Here is a 20,522-nt window from a genome sequence, read left to right on the forward strand (position 1 = left end):
GAGACGCTCATAATTTCATTCAAGGGAGTTGGTTAAAATGTTTTCTTGGATGGCTGGAAGTGATCCATAGAAGATAGAATAAATCTAAGAACTGACCTTATATATTTGGTTCAATAAAGACAGAAGAGCTGTAACTTAGAAAAACCTGACTCACAATGCTTAGGAAAAGAAAATGAAAGCTTTACATTAAAATATACTGGTTACATTTGGCATCCTCTCAACGTCATCTGGCATAGTGGCAAAGAACTCTATTGTAGGCATTTGAAGGAATGTGGCAGGGTATTAAATAACACTTATATTCCTCTGTTCACTGTCATGTGTTATCATGTGTTCCAGTTGCCTAGCACAGCTTTTGTAAGCATTGTATTCACCATGATTAAAATGTACTCACTAATTTGGAGAGTAATGGATGCACATTATCCCAGATACTGTCACCTTGGAATCTGATTACTGTAAGCAGAAGCCATTTTGGAGATGAAAGGATTATAATGTCTTCTAATCAATATTATTCTGAAGTGAATAATTGACCATCTCCAATGCTTTGGAAACATCTATTTTAAATGAACTGTGTGCTTTATTTCAAGGGACAGTGAAATGACTATTTATTTTCTAGTCATTTTATTATAAAGCATTTTTGTGTGTAAAAAGGCATTTCATTAGCTTTTAAATGACACTTCACCACTCTTTGGAGCACCTTCCTCTTTCAGGCTCCAAATTTCTTCGAGTGAGAAGACTTCCAAAGGTTTGCAGCCAGAGATCCAGCACGCCAGAAACCTTTCGTCAAAGAAGGCTGATGTGTCAACACATGACCGGGGGAGTTTGTTCATCCCTGCTCCTGACTGGCTGGCACACGGAACTTTGTGAGCAGACACAAGATGATAAAAATTAGAGTTCCTAAGCTCCTCTATGCCTGTGGCAGGGCTGCAGCAAGAACAGCTGCTATTTGAGGAGAGGAAGTCATCACTGGCTACTTGATGGCTCTCTCCTTGTCCCAGTCAGAAGCATCTCGGCAGAGGAGGGACTCTCCTTCCATGCACACAGAGTGGTACTATTGCAACTATAAATTATTGCTGGCGGTGGGGAACTTGAAAAAGCTGAAGTACAATGCTGATCCCAGTGGCCAGTAAAAATGGGCTTATCTCTACTTGGATGTGGTAAGAACTCTATGACAAATGCTAAAAAATCCTTATATTTCCTTTCATATGTAGTTTCCTTGCACTATAGATCATTTTTGGCTCAAAATATCTCATTTTATGAGGAATTTCTGTCATAATATTTATTCATGTGGAATACAGACAAAATGTTCACATCATGTTCTATGCCTTTGGAAAGAAGGGCTGTTCTGCTGGAAGACACTTAAAAGAGTGGAAATATAAGACTTTTCAAAACAAGTCCATGAAAAGAACATAAAAATGAACACACACAGCCTCAAATGACTTATAATAAATTTTCAAACAAAATTAAAATCTTGCTCTTTAGTTCCCCCCACCAATTTTGACCACATATTTTGGCAGTAGTTGTGTAAAATTGTCTTAGGGGCAATAATTTCTCATTCAAAAAGTCAAAGATTAACATAGCATTATAAAATATTACAGGTAATTTTCATTTCTCAAGAATTTAACAGTATGACAGCCCAGGGCAAAATAAGAAAAGATTGCACAGGCCAAGGAGAAAAAAGCATAAAACCCAATATTTTGTTTGCTCTTATACTTGTCTAGTTTCCTGTCATTGCTGCAGAAGATTCACAGAGCACATCATACATCTCTTGAATTGCTAAGCCTCAGGACCTCCAAACACAGATAAAAGATTGAAGAAGCCTGATTTAATTTATCTTTGAAATGTTGCTGATTTTTTTTTTTACAGTTTACCTTTGAAAATGCAACGATTTTCAAGGAGATTGTTGCCAAGTACAAGGAGTTCATTACAAAATCCATGAGATTCCACCAATCGTGAATGTAGTCCTGTAGTCCACCATCCCACATCTGTTTAATTTCACCCCAGATAAAACCTGAAAATAAAACATAATTCATTAGGCATGAATATTAAGTTTTAAAAGGCTGTGACTATTCTAGACACTTAACTCATGATAGATTGATTTTCCTTACATCTAGTGTAAAGGGCAGGTGGATTAGTGCTCTAATTTACACATACAGATAGGTAAAATTTCATCTTTTTGCTATTTCCAGAATTAATTTGTCACACAAAACCCCCACAAAAAAATCTGCTTCTACAAGGACAATTTATTTGGTTTTCTTCAATCACTTTCTCATTGTATCCTAAAAAGTATAAAAAGTCTTAAAATAAGCTACCAGTGTCAACTCAGTCCTTGGCAACTGATGCAATGTATTTCAGACTGGAAAATTTATGACTGCAGGTCAATCCAACACAATTTATTTTATTTGGAACCCATAATAAGGAAGAGAATTTCTATTGTTATTGTCAATGCTGAGCTAAAGTCTCCCTTTTCCATATGAGAGAGTAGTGTCTCCAGAAGAAAGTCTTTTGTTGACACCTTCCTTTGGGACATGAAGCAATTGAAACTGTTTCCAGGTGTGCAGAGCACATGTTGTGCTAGACACAGTGAAACACAAATATTCAATCCAAGTGGAAAATCTTGCAAGTTGTCTAACATGAACTTGGTTTAACAGCTTCAGAGACAACTGTGTGGAGACTCTTTTTAATGCTATAAATATTAAAACCACTCTGAAGAAGATACTCCACATTACTGTATATTTTGTTTATAAGACAACATAGTACATTTAGATGCACATTTCATGTTATTATCTAAAGAGATTTTTTTGATAACAATACCATTGCAACTTTTAATTTTTCACAGTTAATTATTTTCTTGCAGGAATTCCTTACTTTGTGCTCATTAGAGGGGCAGAAATAATACCAATCTCTCACATATATGTGTTGAGTAACAGTAAATGTCTTTTTTTCACCTGCTGTTTTAGAAAATGATAAACAGATTTTGTGCAGGGGCCTATAGAGTTCTGCATTTCCTTACTATGAGCTTAATTCTCCTTAAACCATAACATTTTGTTGCAGTGGGTCTTCTGGCTGCCTGGATGGAAAACTTGTGATTTTTCTCAAGCATGATCTGTATGAAGTAATCTCTGGCCTACTCTTGTTTGAGCCATGTAGGTTTTTGAATTATTACAAATTAATTTTCCAGTGTATTGGCGTAGCGTTTCTGTCTCCTTCTTACTTTCTGAAGGAAAAGTCTCCTTCCTCACTAACTTCACCCTCAAACCTCAGACACATGGTCCCATCTGTTTTCTGTGTGTCATCACCAATAATCACAAGCCTCAGGAGTACCTGAATCACCTGATTGAACCAGCAATTTTTATTTTCACAGGATTAATTTTCAGCCATGCCACCATCACCATTTCAGCATTCTGCAGACCTGGGGTAACACACTCTGAGGAAGGATCTCGATGGGAACATGCAGACAGGAAAGCAGAATAGGCCCATTTTACTGCCTACAGCAGCCTAGACAGGCTGACTGCAACTCTATCTGTAGTGTATCAGATAAAACCAACCCAGAAAATACAGCACTGTTACCAAGTGAACACTTATTTTAACGATGCAATCAATTGTGCTGCCCAATAGCGGGAGAACGGCTGAACATGATTGCACGGCAGGGGTCAATATCCTCTAAGAGCACACTGCTCTGTGCTGCTACACTGCTGTTGGCTGCCCAAGTGCCATCACAAAGGCAACACACTTTCACAAGGCTACCAGGGCAGGCTCCTACGTGCCTGCCCATTTCAGCCATTGAAATGACTTAATCACTTACTCTTCAAAGACCTGGTCACTCGTGACATGCAATACTGACATGGTGACAGCAGATCTGCCTCCCCCTTCTCTCCACAGTCCTCTCCAACCTTCACCACACAGTCTCTGAACTTGCAAATGTCCCTGCTTGCTCTTCCACTGCCTTTTGGGCATAACTTGTTAAGACCAAACCATCATCAGGTCATAAAAGCAGCTGCTTTGTGTGCTGCTATATCCCCTCCACATTACAGACACTGCTCTGAATCACTGCTGCTCCACCTGCTTTATAGCACATAAAAATCATACAGCAGGAAAAGACCTGGCCCCAGGCTCCAAGCCAAAGTCTGTGTAACACAGATATGGCCCCTAAGTCTCAGTGTCACAGAACAGTGCCTTGCTCTTTTTCATTTAAGGAATTCTTAGAAGTTGCAGGATCTTGACATTGGCAAGACTGCCATGGCTCATAAAGCAAACAGCTGCATTGACAGAAGATTCCGAAATAAAAAGGCTTTGCAGAAATCAATACACACATTCATAGAATGAAATAAACTTTTTTGTGACTTATCAGAGTTAAGGATTGGCTTTAAAATACACTTTGAAAAGACAGCAGTAATAGGTTGGGATGCAAAATAAGATGAATGCTTTAACAAGAGGCTTTAGGTTAATTGAAGTCTTCTGCCAAGATATTCTATGGTTCACCACCAGGCAAAGATATGAACTGACACAGACTGCAGTGGGGCTGCTCTCTGTAAGCCTGTTGCTCAGCATTGTATGCTTTGATGGCACTGCCTAAAATATAATGGGATTATGTACAGATTGAAAAAGAAATGCTGACTAATGCTGCTGCACTTCATCTGTTTTGTGAGTGAAAAGCCAGACTGTTTTTCCAAGCACTTCCTGGGCTTCAGAAAATGAAATGTAATTTTAAAGTTGACATTAACAGAGAAATACTGACCTATTATAAAATAGGGAAGAGAATATATGGCTGTTGTAAATTTGATCATTTTGAATTAGAAGCACAATTAATCCAAGCGACCAGCAATTTGGAAGTCATTTGGCGGCTGAAAGTTCTGAGTATACTTTGATGTTGTAAAGATGGTGGTTCTAATTATTTTTTTGGTTCAAGACAACTTTTATGTTCATTCTGATGCATGTTCTTTTTAAGCAAATAGTAATGGAAAACTGTGAATCCCATATTTTTGCTGGCTGCAAGAGAGATGTGATAGCTTGCTCTTCTTGCCAGCCAAAGCATCTAAGTACAAACTCAATATATAAATACAGTTACTGAGATGCTACGTGACTCCAGAGAACTTGAAGCTATGCTGATGGACAGATGGATTCTATGTTTGTGAAAGACACACAGCCCACATATGCACAGGAGAGCTGCCCACACATGTATTTTTGAAAGCAAATCTTGGTACCAAGTCCTAAGGTTGATTTCCCAAATTCACAATTGCAGGGCAACCTCACCATGACAGCTGTGATCAGAGTCTTTGCAGCTACCGGGTCTCCATGGCTAGGGATTCTTAGCAGGGCTCATCTGGAGCAATGAATGCTGGAAGAACTGGACTCTCTAGAGTTCTCTAAATCCTCCCAAGTGTGCCTCAAGGGCTGTCCTAGAAAAGTGTTCTCTGAAATCCCAGAGCCTTTATGCAGGGCTGAAGATGTCTGTAAGGCCTGGTGAGCTTACATGATGAAAGTGTTCTGAACAACAAACCTCAGGGATTCCCAGCCGTGCTGTTTAGGTTTAATTTACAGCAGCCAGAGGCCTTGAAATTTTTTGTAGATCAGAATTGTATTGTTTTACAAGAAAGACGTGTCTGAGGGGAAGAAGTCAGACCACCCTTATGTCCACAGGCTCTGACACAACATGCCAATTTTCTTCTGTTACATTCACTGGGAGAATCAGGAAAAGACTTGGAAAATCTATAGGGGGTTTTTTTCTTGGGTGTATTTTTTTTAGAAAAATACATCCAGAGATCAGAGCAGAATTATTTCTGTGACCTTGTACACTTTTCTACTTGGAAGATTAAGGGATAGCTGGATAGTACCTGATTTTATTATGAAAGGAGGCTTTAGGGCATTCCCAAACATGACCTGACATGACAGAGGAGAAGATATGCAGTGACAAGACTGTCTAATAGAGGCACTGCTACAGGTAGGAAAGAGACACAGAGTCCAGGCACTGCCTGATTACTAATGTTCCAAAGCAGTAAACACTGCTGCAAACTGACAGAGCTCATGTCAGAGCTACACTTTCAGCAGCAAGGAAGCTGACATCTCGACAAAACAGAGAGGACACTGCCAGCCTGCACACAGGTATTGGGGAAAAACTGCTAAGAGAAACCAGCAAAAGACAGGGAGCAGATCTAAAACACGAGCCTTTTAGGCAGTCAGGCTGGGGACAAGTTGCTTGCCCAAGGCCCTCTTTTAGTTCCCTGGGAGGAAACAGGAATCTCCAAGGCAATAATCCTGTCATCTGCAGGTGGGTCAGTCTTCCCACTGGCTGAAAAGGAAGCCATGGAGGATCAGGCTTAATTAAAACAGATGTCTAACTTCCAGATGCCTGCATTTAGCTGAAATAATTCCACTCAGAGCAGATTTCACTATTTTAGCTGGATATTCTTTGCTATATTTTGTCTCTTTGCTCCAACTGTGTCTTTCCCAGATTTAACACCTGCCTCTTAGATCCTCACCTATCCATACCATGCTGTTATCATTTATTGCCACTTGCAAGGAAATGATAAACATCATGCATCTCTTCCACCTCATTAATCAAGGATTTTAATTAAAAAGTTGAGGGTAAGACTTTCAAATACTTGCTGCATTGTTTATACCCACATATTGGAGCAGTAAAAGAGAAATAACAGCATGGATATTTTGAAACAGCCTAAGGTGACGGAGAAAAATTTTATAAACTCTTACAGTTTTAATGGGATGAAATAGATAAGTTCAGGGCAGGAATCCCACAGACCGCAAAGGGCCCTGGGAATGACAGACACCATGGAGAGGTTTTGTAAACCATTGTGAATTGTTATACATGCAAACTGATCAACTGAAACCATTTGAATTAAGTCCAATTTTCCTGAAGCAAGAAAGGAACTAAAATTGATCAGATAAAATAAATTTGGAGAAATGAAATTAATTTGTGAGTTAAACATTTTTTTTGCAGCAAAATTATCTGAACATTATTGAGAAATTAATTTGTTTCTTCTGAAGTAAACCCCATATGTCCTAAGTTCTATTCAAAGAAACAAAATGAAAATACATCTTAGAAAAACAAAAAGCACTGAAAATGTTCTTAGAAAAATAGCATCGTTCATTAAAGTTCTTATAGCACTTTTAAAAAATCCTTAAGAATTTAGTAACAGATATCACATACTGCATATGATAAATGTGCAGATACATCAATAAATATACACTGATAAGATTTGCTTTTATTTTCAACTTTTATCTATAGATTTTGATTTTGAAGTTTTATTTCCAGTCTTGAAATCTTTGGATATTAGATTCTGAAATATCTTTTCAAAAGAGTGGACTTGCTTTTCTTTTCATAAATTAAGACTGATGGCAAATTTTGCAACTTTGAGCAGGGCAGCAGCTCAATACTGTTACAAAAATTCTGTTCCTTTGGATGAAGCCTTGGGTTAAACAAAGTATGTTTTAGTGCTGGCAGACAACTTCTGCTTAGAAAACATTTTGCTTCTATTCTGTTTGATCCTTTATAGCTACCTAGAGCTGTAATTTTACTCTTAAGGAACACATCCCAGTCTCAGGCAGAAGAAACAAACAACAAAGAAATAACTTCCCTCTGAAATCCATTCAGAGGTGTTTTAGGTTCTAAGAAAAAAACTTAGACACAGCCTGTCTAAATTCCTATGTTGTACTGAAACTTGAGCAACTGCAAAAAAAAATTTCCAGCAACTGTGGAAATTCACAAAGATTTATGCCATCGCTAAAACACTGCCTTTTGTGGTTTATAATCATAATTGTGGTTAAACTCTCACTGTGAACAATAACATCAAAATTTGTCAGAGAGATATGAAAGGCAATATCCTGAACTATGTTTGGGCTCAAAAAGTTTTGTGGATCCCTTACTAACTTTGGCCTTACCTTTCCCACAAAAGGTTGGTTGCTCTGAGCTATTTTTGTTCCTTACCATTAAGTGATGGGAAGCAAGAGGTTCCTTGGGGTCAATCTTTGCATGCCAAGATCAACAACTGCCTTTTAGCATGTTTCTCGGAGAACATATTTTTGCGGGGCTGTGAAACCATTTAGCTGACAAAATCAACTTTGCTCTACTATGTGATGTGATGTAGAGTTTTTCACAGATACAAGAAGTGAGACAAGCAGCTAATGATATAAAGCTCAGTGAAGCAAAGGAAAATCCTTCCAGGGAATTCAGTGAGCATTGAGGAGGATTGATATAGCTCTTCTGTTTTACACCTGGGCTGATGAACTGATCTCTGCTGAAGGTATATGAAGGTAACAAGAGGCACTCTGGCATAATTCAGGGGCTTCCACTGAATTTTGAATATCTGGGGCATATTAATTAACAGAGTACAACTATTTCAAGAGAACATGGGCAAAATCAAACACACACCTCTGGCTTTCCCATGGGTAAATACCTATTTGTGAGGGGAACAACTGTGCAGTGGGTCCTGGGTCAGATCAGGTAAAAAAGCGGGAATGACATGGCCAGAGGCACCCTTAAAAGTACTTCCCAAAGAAAAAGTTAGAGCATGGTACTAATACTGCCAAGGTTGTAAGCTTGATCCCTGTATGGGCCATTCACTTAGGAGACGGTCCTTGTGGGTCCCTTCCAACTCAGAATATTCTGTGATTCTGTAATGCTGTTTTCATCCACTGATGAAATTGCTGGTTCCAAAGAGCTGGAGCCAGACTTGTTCTAGAGGCGTACATTGGAAGGATGAATGATGGTTGCATGTTGTGGCATGGGATATTGCTAATAGTATCAGGAAAAAAGTCTACCAGTTGTTAGACACAGGCACTGTGAGAGAGAGAGAGACTGTGAAATATTCATCCTTGGGGAAATTAAAGATCTGACTGTACAGGAACCTGAACAATATGATCTGTCTTTCAGTTAGCCTGTGTTTAGCAGTAGTTTGGACTTAATAGCCTTTTGTGGTCATTATGTGCATTATCCTTCTTTAAAAAGAAGGTGTGTTCCTGCTTTGTCTGGGGTTGTTTTTCTGCTCTGTGCTATATATGTCACTACTGGTTATGTGCTGTTTCATCTTGCCAACCATATTACTCTCTATATCTGCTCCCTCAAACATGTCAGTTCATACTAAATGTTTAATTTTTTACGCAACACTTTCTTGACCTAATTTAGAAGATGATGCGCACTGTACTTGCCCCCTCTGTGATCAGTTATTCTGAAGTGTCTTGCTGTGCCATCAGTTTGAATGTACATTGTGCCAAGGACTGACAAGACTGTACATTCCCATATATCCCACCAGCAGTTTGCTAACCACAAATGTTTGCAATTTTGCACAGTTCCCAAACATCCACATTCTCTATAGATTCATGTACTCCAATAGTATAAACCATTCTGACAGAAAGGATGGGGAACATGTTGTTCAAGAGATACAGTAAGGCTGTATTCCTGCTCCAGGCAGGCTTTTGAACAATGCAATTAAAATGAGCATTTAAATATGACCATAAAAGAGCAAAAAACTCATCCAAAGAAATTCCCTAAAAATTTCCTTTGCTACAGTCACCCTGAAAAACTGGCAGGGAGTCTTTTAACCACAACTACTGAACTCTAAATTTTTCTAGTTGATGCCTTTCTCCCCTGAATTTCATAGCATTTGCTAGTGAAGCAAATGCCCACTGTGAGGACACTTAGTACAGTTACTGCTAGGTTTGAGGCCATGGTTTAGTGTAGAAGAACACCAATGACAAATGTACAGGGATCAACATCATCCTTACATGAGCAGCAGTCAAGGCACACTGAGGGTGAAGTAGGGTCTTGTTGGATTTCCCCTCTGAATCACTGCTATCATGCTCAGAGGACACAGCAATTCGATGGGAATATGATGATAGAAAAAGCTGTTCCTCCTTGGTTTTTTTTTACCAAGATGATATTCTTCATTTTCCTGTTCATTTTTCAATGGTGATGGATTCTCAAGTACAGTAAATAGGCCTATGTTTCTGTAGTGTGAACTAACAGCCAGTAATAAGATGACAATTAATTTTCTTTATGAGCCAAAGCCTGTTTCTTATTTGTTTAAGTGCAAGGACAGGAGATTCTGACTCTTCTTACTGAGAATTTTTTCCACAACTGCTTCTTAAGGTTATGACAGCCTTGTAACACTGACTTACTGTTCCACAGATAATCACCACATACCGGAGCACCACTTGTGTAATCATCTAATCATGAAAAAGACAAAATTAATGCAGAAGTTTCCTCAAGAGACTTTTAAAATGTAAAGTCGATAGTCTCCATGGAAATGTAGCCCAACACAAGTTTTCCCTCTGAGCTTCCTACTCTAGTGACACTTTTAATTATGTGCTAATTATGCACATTTAGCCTTCTATTACATAGTAGTTGGCAAATGCTAATTACTATTTGCTCACTAGAGAGCTCAGGTTACTATGGACAGTTTTGAAACTTCTGAAGTTGCATGAAATACTTGTGTCCTGGATTTCATGTTGACAACAAACCTGCAACATTGAGCTCTTCTTCCTCTCTGAATATTAACAGAGATTGAGTTAAAATGCAAACTACAAGAGCTACTTGAACTAAGCAAAACCAAAAAAGTTCTGTTGTTTAAAATATTAATAGTTTTGACATGTAGTTGCTGCTGCAGGATATCCTTTCCCAAGGAAGTACTTTCCTGCAACTCATGTTGCAGGTTCCAGAGAAGAGCTATAACCCTAGAGCCACACTAGTTTTTACTTAAATAATAAATTTTTTTGTTTACATCCAGAAAATGCTAAAGTATCTGTATGTACCTCAGCTATAGTCTCCCCTGAAGAGTGCTTCATTTACTCTTTAAGGTTACTGCATAATTTTATGGTTTGAAGAGATTAGACAACAAACTAAATTGCAGCCTGGAAACAAACCTTAGCTTATTGATAGGAACTTAAGAAAAAAACTAAGTTTATTAAAAGATGACTAGACTACAGTTTTTATGTATGTGAATAGGAAAATAGCAGGGTTTGGCTGAGATTCATTCCTTTAGAAAAACAACCACCACCACTGAAAACACCAACCAAACAAAAATCCATCAAAACAAAATGAACAAAAACAACCCCCTCAACAAAAAGCAACCAAACAGAAAAACACAACATGAAAAAGACCTAAATATACAAACAAAAAAGCTGAAATAGATGTTCATCACATGCTGTGAGCTGGAACTTCCTGTGGAGATGTGTGTCTCCTTCAGTGGTACGGGGAAATCAGGTGCCAAATGAATTGCCTTAAATCATGATGGGTGAATCTGAGGCCTCGTTATTTGGCTGGGCTAAGGCACTACAGCAGCTAAAACCTGAAAGCTGAACACAGAAAATGCAAAACTGGAGCAGGAAACTGCTAGTTAGGAAACACTAGAGATCAGTGTGCAAAATGCATCATTTTGGATGCAAGAGATTTTGGAAGGCATGGCTTTTCTGAACAGCACAGTCTAGACTACAAGCTATTTAACCAGTGGTGTCAAGACATTGATCTTCATCCATGCTCTTGTTTATGGAAGTGGCTCTCTTGACTTGATCTGTACTGCTTGCAGATGAAGTGTTTGTTCAGCACTGGCATAATCCAGCCATATGAGTCTATGCTGAAAATATTAATGTTGATTTTAGAAGTGATAGTTATCTTGAACACCATAATTCTCGGGTTAATGACTTCTTCAAACAAGTGCTTTGAGATGCTGAGTTACATAAACATCTCCCTAAGTAAACAACTATGTCAGAGGTTGAGGGCATTAGAGGTTCTTCCTCTTCCCACTGAGTGTTTTTTGGAGAGGAGCTGGTCACTAAAATTTTTGAATTGCCTTTACTACAGAAACTAGCTCTTGCCCTTCTCAAATTGTGCCTCTTTCTTTCAGCTCTATTAAAAGACACGTTAATGACAAAATCCACTTTGGCATGTTAAGGTTTGTGTGTCAGCTGTGCATTTTTTCTTATTATGCTTTATTCTCAGGATACTGTGAGTAGATCCTGACCACCTGCTACTTTGGAAGGCCAGAGAGAAAAGGTACTAATATCTCCTCTGGGCATGGCACAGCACAGAAGAACCTCCTGCTCCTCCTCAGCATTGTAGCATTTATTTCTAAGGAGGCAATGTATAAAGATAATAGGTTTTATATTAGTTTCTCATTTCTTGATGGTAAAATACAGGGAAAATTAACTGGAGGAATTTTTCTTTTAATATTTACATGTGAATCTTGCTTACAGAACTTAGTCTGACTTGTCTGTAAGAAGTATCAGTCTAGACAACCTCCCAGATTTAATAATTTCTTTGCAATAATATTAGATTTTGGCTTTTTTAAAATATATTAAAAATATTTACCCAGCCAAGGAAAACACACCTCACAGAGAAGGCTGGTGGTGAGCACTGCTGGGCTATCATAGGGAAAATCCCAAAAAGCAGTTCACCTGTGGAAGGCAGGTCCTTCTGACAGGTGCCTGACAATGAGCATAGACAGGCTTTTCAGTCCTGCATGCTTGTTTTTATAAATGAAAAGCAGATACACCTGTCTTGTGCTTCCCACAGGGCTCTTCCAAGGCACATGCAGAGGAAAAGCCACTGAATTGTTGTTCTCCAGAATAACAATCACAACCAACTAGTGTATTACAAATTCAACACTGTGTAGTAAATTATATAGGATCAATGGGGCCAAAAGCCTTGACAGTTACATTGCTCTAAAGAAACCCACATGTTTGGGAAAAATGAAAGATACACAGTGTCTTAATGAGAAGCTCTGGGAGAAGTAATGGTATCAAAATCCCCCAAAAGTTTCAGAAATTTTTGTGCAGGTACCTGTCTATGTGATGACAATTTTAATGAATATACCAAACCTAAATTCTTGCAGTCAAGACTGCTGAGTCCCTCCTTCTATAATTTTATTTTAGACAAATATATTTGCCCTGACCTGGTCCAACTTGTGTTGATTCTAACAATAAGAAAAAGGGGAGAGACCACAGCACACCGAGAGAAATTACCATCTAGCAGGGTAGACAAGCAAAGTTAGGGAGCACCTAGGATAATACTAGGATCACAGGAAGGAACACTTTTAAGGGTGACATGGCCCACACAAAGCAGGCTTTCAATAATCCCAGCCCAAAATTTTTCATTGTAAACTATAAGGATAGAGAGGTAAGTTTTTTTTTCTATTATAAAAATGCTACAGAATTTTTCTATTCTTTCAGGCATAGGATATTTGGTTTGAATTGAGTGACAAATTCTTGCACTGAAAAAATATTCTGTGCACATATTTTAATGAAAATACTCACTTGAAAATGCTGATCAGCACTATTTGTAATAGGTGCATCTGTCATTTAGAAAGAAGCATACTATAGGTGACTAAGGTTAGTAATAACACTACAGAAATTAAATGATGCCTCATTTCCCAACATGAAAAATATTTCTTGTAGCAAAGGCATTCTTTTTAAAAGTAGATTAGCACATTAAAAAAATAGACACAAGAACCAGGATAATTTCTGGTCTTGAGAGAAAAAAAATATATATTTCAGGGCACTGCATAATCATAGGAAGGAATCCTTAATATCTTTTGTTTCTTCTCACTGTAATCTATCACTCTGGATTTTCAAACTCTACTGCTTGTCTACACTGTCAACTACTCTTGCTAAACACTGGAGGAGCTGGACCATCTGCCTGCTTTGGTAGGTTAATAATTCATGACAGAACTCTGCTGTATCCTGCCTCAGGAACGCCTGGCAAAACCACAGTGCTCAAAATACTTTTCACTGTATTTTCTTTAGTAATACATTTACCCAGGACCCACGGTAAAATCATCCACTCGACGATGGTTGGAGGGGGTCCCTGCATGCTGAGGTCTGACCTGTCGATGTGCTGAGAGGCAAGCAGCAGCAGGAACAGAAAAGTCAAGTACGATGCTGTGTGGCAGATAAATTTGATAAATGGCTTTCTGATGAACAGCCCCAATGGGCTTTTGGGAGCTATCAGGTAGCACACAGAGAAGACTGGGAAAAGGAGTCCTATCACAACACATGTCAACATCTTCACTGCCCAGTGTCGCCTCCGCCATCCGGGGAACTCGTCGTACCAGCGGGATGCGAGCAGCTGCTGGCAGTTGGGCTGAGCAACAAACTACAGAGAGAAGAAAGGAAGAGAGTTAGTTTCTTGCTATCTCTGTGAAGATTTTTAATTCTAAGTATCTTTAGTAGATAGAGATTAAAAACATTAAAATAAATCCACAGCCTGTGCAATCTCACTCATACTGATTGTGCAATCTCACTCATACTGATTGTACCAGTAAGACAGGGCTGGGTCAGCCTGCCTTTCCTTCAATGCCAAAAGTATAGTTAGCGCATAGAAACAAACATTTACTTTTCCCAATAAAGCTTCACTTCTGCATTGGTTGAGTACACAAGGAGACAACAGATAGCCAAACACATGGACTTCAAAACCTGACTTGAAACTGAAAAGCAAGCTCACAGATACTTCTTATTTAATCAGCAACATTTGTGGAGAATTCACAGAACATGAGGTAGAAACCAAGGAGCACGACTGAGGTCTGCAAACAATGAAACTGAATTCCACAGCCATGAACAAACTGTTCTCATTATGTTCCCTGCTAATTCTCTAAAAATCAGGTTTACATGCTTTAATACTGACAAAACTTACAGATGCATTACAAAATGTTTACACGATGTGAACTAAGCACTAGCATTCCCCCGTGTGTCACTAACCCTTGTCAGGATACACTCCTATCCTGTGCGATACTTTCTGTTACCATTATGAGTTTTTATATGATTTTTTGGAATATGATCCTCAAAACTGAATTTCACCAAAACACCCCAAAACAAATATTTAGTATTTTTCAGATAGCTTTTCAAAGAAGTATATATCAAGGTTTTTTGTCATACTTTTCTTTGATCACTAGTCCCTACTTCCCCATTGTTTTCTTTTATAAGGGTGACAGAGGAGCAGCAGACAAGAGTTGATATAAAAAGCATAGAATAGAAGCAAGATTTGTATCAAAGAGGGACAGAGCTGCATTAAAAAAAGGAAAGAAAATAAGCATTTTCCTCCTGTTACTCTGGTGGTTTGATGCTGGCTGGATGCCTGGAGCCCAGCAAACCTGCCCTATCACTCCACTCCTCAGCGGGGGAGGGGGAAAAGAGAAGATAAAAGGAAAAGCTTGCAGGTCAAGATAAGGACAGGGAGAGATCATTTACCAAGTAACATCATGGGCAAAATAGACTCAACTTGGGGCAATTAATTTATTACCCATCAAACCAAAGTAGAAAAATCAGAAATAAAATCAAATATTAAAACCAGCTTTCTCTCACCCCTTCCTTTTTCCTAGGCTCATCTTCATTCCTGAATTCTCTGTCTCTACCCCTACATGGTGCAGGGAGATGGATATGGGGGCTGTGGTCAGTTCCTCACGTTGTCTCTGCCACTCCTTTCTCCTCAGGGGGAGGACTTCTCACACTCTTTCCCTACTCCACTGTGGGGCTTCTCCCATGTGAGACAGTTTTCCACAACTTTCTACAACATGACTCCTTCCCATGGGCTGCAGTTCTTCATGAGCTGCTGCAGCTTGGATCCCTTCCATGGGGTGCAGTTCCTCAGGAGCAGACTGCTCCATGGGTTCTCCATGGAATCATAAATCCTGCCAGCAAACCTGCTCCAGCTTGGACTCCACTCTCCACAGGACCACAGGTCTTGCCAGGAGCTTGGTCCAGTGCAGGGTTCCCAGTGAGTCACAGTCTCCTTTCATGCATCCACATGTTCCTGTGTGGAGTTACCCAGGGGTGCAGGTGGATCTCTGCTCCACCATGGACCTCCATGGACAGCCTGCCATACCATGATCTTCCTCACCAGCTGCAGAGGAGTTGCCTGGAACACCTCCTCCCCTTCGTTCTCCATTGACCTGGGTGCAGAGTTGTGTTGCTCACACATTCTCACTCTCTCGTACCCGGTCTGAAATTGTTCCTGTGCACTAACTTCTTTCCTCTCCTTAGATCTGCTATCCCAGAGGCACTACCATCACCAGTGATGAGCTCAACTTTGTCGAGAAGCGTGTCCATCTTGGATATCTGGCATTGAATATGGGAGAAAGGAAGGAGTCTTCTGGCAGCATCTCACTTAAGCAGCCCAACTATCAAAATCTTGCCATACAAACCCAATACATTCACACATGTATGAGTGTATTACATATACAGTGGATTAAACCGTTGGCTGAATAGTTTGTAAAGCTATGCAGAAACTTTTTTCTCTTATTACAAAATTGTATTTTTTCACTAAATAATTTCAGATTTGAACTCGAATCAAATGCACCTATTTTGGGATCTTACATTATCTTGATAATACTTATAATGACAGGAACCAAGTTCCTTTGGGGATGAAAAACAGGTAACTCCTCAAACTGCTTGTAAAATCACTGGGATTACTACTAGTAAAAAATGCTCTTTAGATTGGAATGAAATGAGAGTCAGCATGCATTTTCCTATATATATGTCTGGATCTTGTCAGAAATCATTACCTCAGCCATATTCAAACTTGGTGTACATTAATGAAATGTCAGAGTTTTTAGTAGAGACAAATTTGCCTACCAGACACCAGCAGTGAAGCTGCCTCTGTCTGTTGTGAAAGATAAGAAAATTTACTCCTACTGTAAGGATCTTGAAAATAGCCCTAAAGAAGAGCAACAGAATGTATTCCTCCTTTAGAAAAATGCATTCTCAAGGTTTCAGGTTGTTTCTTTCAAGGCACAAATGGCTAGAATAATAGTGTATGTGGTCAGGGCAGATGATTTCAAAGTTATGCTTTTGCCAAGTTTATTTTCCCTAAAACATTTTTTAAACTTAATTAGCTTGAGTAGATACAGATAGGTGCTTTGCTTGACTACTGAAAAAATGTGAGTCATTCCTTAAGAAATATTTTTCTCTTTTTGCCCCATAGAGTGCCAGGTCCATGTTTGCTTACTCCTCTTCATAATGTCTTTCCATTACAAAAGAATGGGAAGATATTATGAAAGAAATTACAAATCCCCTCACTTGAAGTAATCAGTGCCTAAGTCTTGCCTGTGCCCCCTTTCTAAACACCCTTGGCCACTCTCACAGTGTTGGGGAGCTATGTGAAGGAACAGCTGCCAGTGGCTACCAAAGCCTGGTGACAGATGTAGGGGACCTACTCCTTGCCAAGCACATCTAAAAAGGAATTAATTTTCCTGTTTGCAATGTAGAGAAAATTAAGTAAAAGGCAAGAGTTTTTCCAATGTCCAAACACTGGGCTGCCCTGGGACTGGGCAGACCAGAACTGATGCAGAGTTATCTCATGCCATGAGGAGATCCTTGATGAATGCACCATCTGGAGAATGCTCCACAGTGGGGTGGGCACTGCATTGCTTAGTTCTAATCTTTAAACAGATTAATATGCAAGTGTTAATTGCATATTAAGACTTAATGTCAGTGTTAATCGAGAAAGCATTTCTGAGCAGGTTTTAAAAAAATGCCTTGTCTTCTAATACCCATATTAGATTTTATGGTGTTGGGACTGTGTGGTTAAGGTACAATGTGTCAAGGATGGTGTTCTGAGGCACAGGAATTTTTTTAGTAAGTGCAGAAAATTTTCAAATCCCAGACACTGAAGAGACAATTTTTTAAGTAATAATTTCATAAGAAATCCACAATAACTTTTCTTGAAAATATGACAAGAGAATTCTAGCACTGGTTGGCTCCTCTAAATACGGAAGAAAACTTGCACAGACCATGCATTTAGTATGGCTGGAGTCAGAGGAAGCAGCCTTGGTAATGTGCTTTCAATTACTTGCTTGACACAAAATACATAAGAAACAACTAATGGTATGGTATGGAGCAAGCGTAAAAAATACTATGTCTGCATGTAAAGAGCCATATTGCATTTGGAAGCAGTTCTAGTGCCACAGGCAAAGGTTTATAACAGAAAACACAACACAGTTTGTTTATCTACAGATGATACAATGCATTTCTGAATGGTCTAAATATTCATGCTGGTGTGTTTTAACAACACATTGGCAAGGTTGGTTAGCAATGTCCTGAAATAACAGAAATATTTGGCTCTTCACTGAAGACTTTTCTTTTTCGTTCTGAGCTTCATTTGCCATATAATATTAACTATGAACCATTCCAAAGTATTTTTTGGATATTTGGAAAATTATCCTAAGTCTCCTGCTGAAGTTTATTTTAAAGTTTAATTTATCAATGAACTGTATGACATTATTAAAAATGTCCAAACTAATTCTCACAGATTTCATTTTTGTGGTCAAGAGATTGTCTTCATATGCTGTGAAATATGGTCAGTAGTTATACCTACATTTATTACCTTAGCTAAAAAATGAAGGAAGGGTTTTAACAGGGAAAAGTTATACTCTGATGGAAGAGAAGTGTGCTCAGTGGTGATCCCTACAGTCTTGTTCTTCAGCTGCACAGGAAAGGTGAGTTTGTCCCTTCTGGTCCTTGTGGAGGACGAGGGGAAATGAGAGGAAGGCGCTGTTTTCACACTTCATACGTAAATACTTGAGAGCATACGGGGACTGCAGGCAGGGAAACCTTCCTGGGACTCACAGTAGAAATGCTGCCCATGTAGCCTGTCTCAGAGACATTACTCACAGGTAACAGTTAAATAGATCAAACAATTTAATCTGTGATGAATATATTTTATAACCAATTCCAAATTCTTATTATACTCTTAATTTATCCACTGAAAAGCCCTTCGCTACATTAAAAAAATAAGGAAAAGGTCTTAATGACAAAATTCTCCGGTCAATTCACATTTATACTATAACTATTAGAAACTTTTCTATTAGAAAGGACGAGTAGAAGGGGATGGAAGAAAGACATGCTCCAGCATAGAACAATTCCCATATAAATGGATGGCATTACATATAAGATGATCCCATATTAATGCTAAATAGACATGGAAGTCCCCTGATGAACTTGGAGATAAAAAAATTAAAAGCTATTTTGCACAAGTATTTTGTGACTAGCAGAAATAAAAATACTCTGTGACATTAATTTGCCAGTTCTGCATTGCCTATGCCAAAATATTTTCACTGCAGTATAATTTTCTTCCTTAATTGGAGAGATTGGAGGTATTCTTTTCCTATTCTTGAGTATCTTTTTTACTGTCAGTATTATATGATTTGACTTTGATATTGTTTCCACATAATTAGCAATCAGCAAGTTTATATTTTCACATTATGATGGCTTCCATCAGTTTGTAATTACACAAGGGATTTTGCTACATGATTATTCCCAATTTCACATCTTTAGTTCCTTCATAGAGTCTGCCCATATGAAAATGTTCTGGTATTCACACTCTCAGTTGTCATGCTGGGAATTGGCTCTTCCCTGAGACCACTGAAAAACAGAAATTCACAGCACCAACAAAAATAATCTGTTATAAATAATAACACAGCCTGATTCTAGTGTTATCCAAGCATTTACATAACACAGATTTTAATTTTCACTTCTCATTAAATCTGTGTTTTCTAGAATACATCTTTCAGTCAATGAAATGAAGAAAAAACACAACTGATACTATTAACTCTATATGGTCTTTAAAGAAATAATAATTTTATAAATAATGTATCATCAGGTTATGTTGTTAGCTCTTTACTGTACCACAATGTTACCTACAAGTATTTATTTCATTATATTATGAAATACAAAAAGATATAAAAAACTTCCACTTGTAACAAGGTGCTCATTTTTACATTTATAAAAGCAGTCTAACAAAATCTGAGGTCCAAATTCAATTCTCATTCTGACATCAATAGGTGGTTGAGTATGTTATATAAAATAGGATGTAATTTGTCATCTAGAAATGAAAGCTGTCAAAGAAAATTTGTTTCCTTTCTGACATATACAAGGGAGTTATGCTGTAGCACCAAGAACTATCTCTGATACCATTCTCTAAAAGATTAATGACATTAATGACTTTTTTTGAGGAAGAAACAGCTGAAAACATTTATCATAGACTTTCTTATTAATACTTTTTTGAAGCCATAGCCAGATTCTCTGTTGTGCTGTGTTGCAGGGCCATTACAGGCACACTGGTAGGAAAGGTTTGCTCTGAGGTCTGCTGCTTTGTCACACACACTTCCCAATGACTGTGATCCCATTTGACAAGACTCAAGCTCAATTGCTTTTTCTTTTTCTAGAATACTTTACTTCTAATATTTTGCAAATTTTCACAGATATTTAATGAAAAGTTAACTCTTCTATTTAGCTAAACTTCAAATTCACATGTCAGTATTTTCTATCTATTGGTAGTGAAAAGCATTGGCACTAATGACAGATTCAAGTCCCAACCTCCCTAAGAAGACTCCTAAATTTGGTATATTGTTTCTCCCTTTAGAGATGTCACTGCATATTCTTTTCTATATCTTTCCCCAAAGGCTGTAATTGAGAATTTCAGTGCTTACTCTGTGAGGACTGCTTCATTAAGACAAACAACATTTAATTGCAATTTAAATGCTTTAATGTTATTGACAAGATCAGCTCTATATTTTCCTTTCCAA

The 20,522-nt window shown here is 38.3% G+C and overlaps 1 protein-coding gene across 1 annotated transcript in view; it reads right to left on the reverse strand.

Annotated features, from left to right (window-relative positions):
- The window catches only part of TRPC4 (transient receptor potential cation channel subfamily C member 4), a 134,083-nt gene that overhangs the window by 21,413 nt on the left and 92,148 nt on the right, over nucleotides 1-20,522 (reverse strand). The window contains exons 4-5 of the mRNA XM_059493776.1: nucleotides 13,762-14,098; nucleotides 1,869-2,008 (exon numbers count right to left, since the gene is read on the reverse strand). Coding sequence (XP_059349759.1) covers nucleotides 1,869-2,008; nucleotides 13,762-14,098 — 477 coding nt within the window. The remainder of the gene's footprint in view (nucleotides 1-1,868; nucleotides 2,009-13,761; nucleotides 14,099-20,522) is intronic.

Source organism: Ammospiza nelsoni, chromosome 2 (assembly GCF_027579445.1).
Source record: "Ammospiza nelsoni isolate bAmmNel1 chromosome 2, bAmmNel1.pri, whole genome shotgun sequence".
In the NCBI taxonomy this organism is placed as follows: Eukaryota; Metazoa; Chordata; class Aves; order Passeriformes; family Passerellidae; genus Ammospiza; species Ammospiza nelsoni.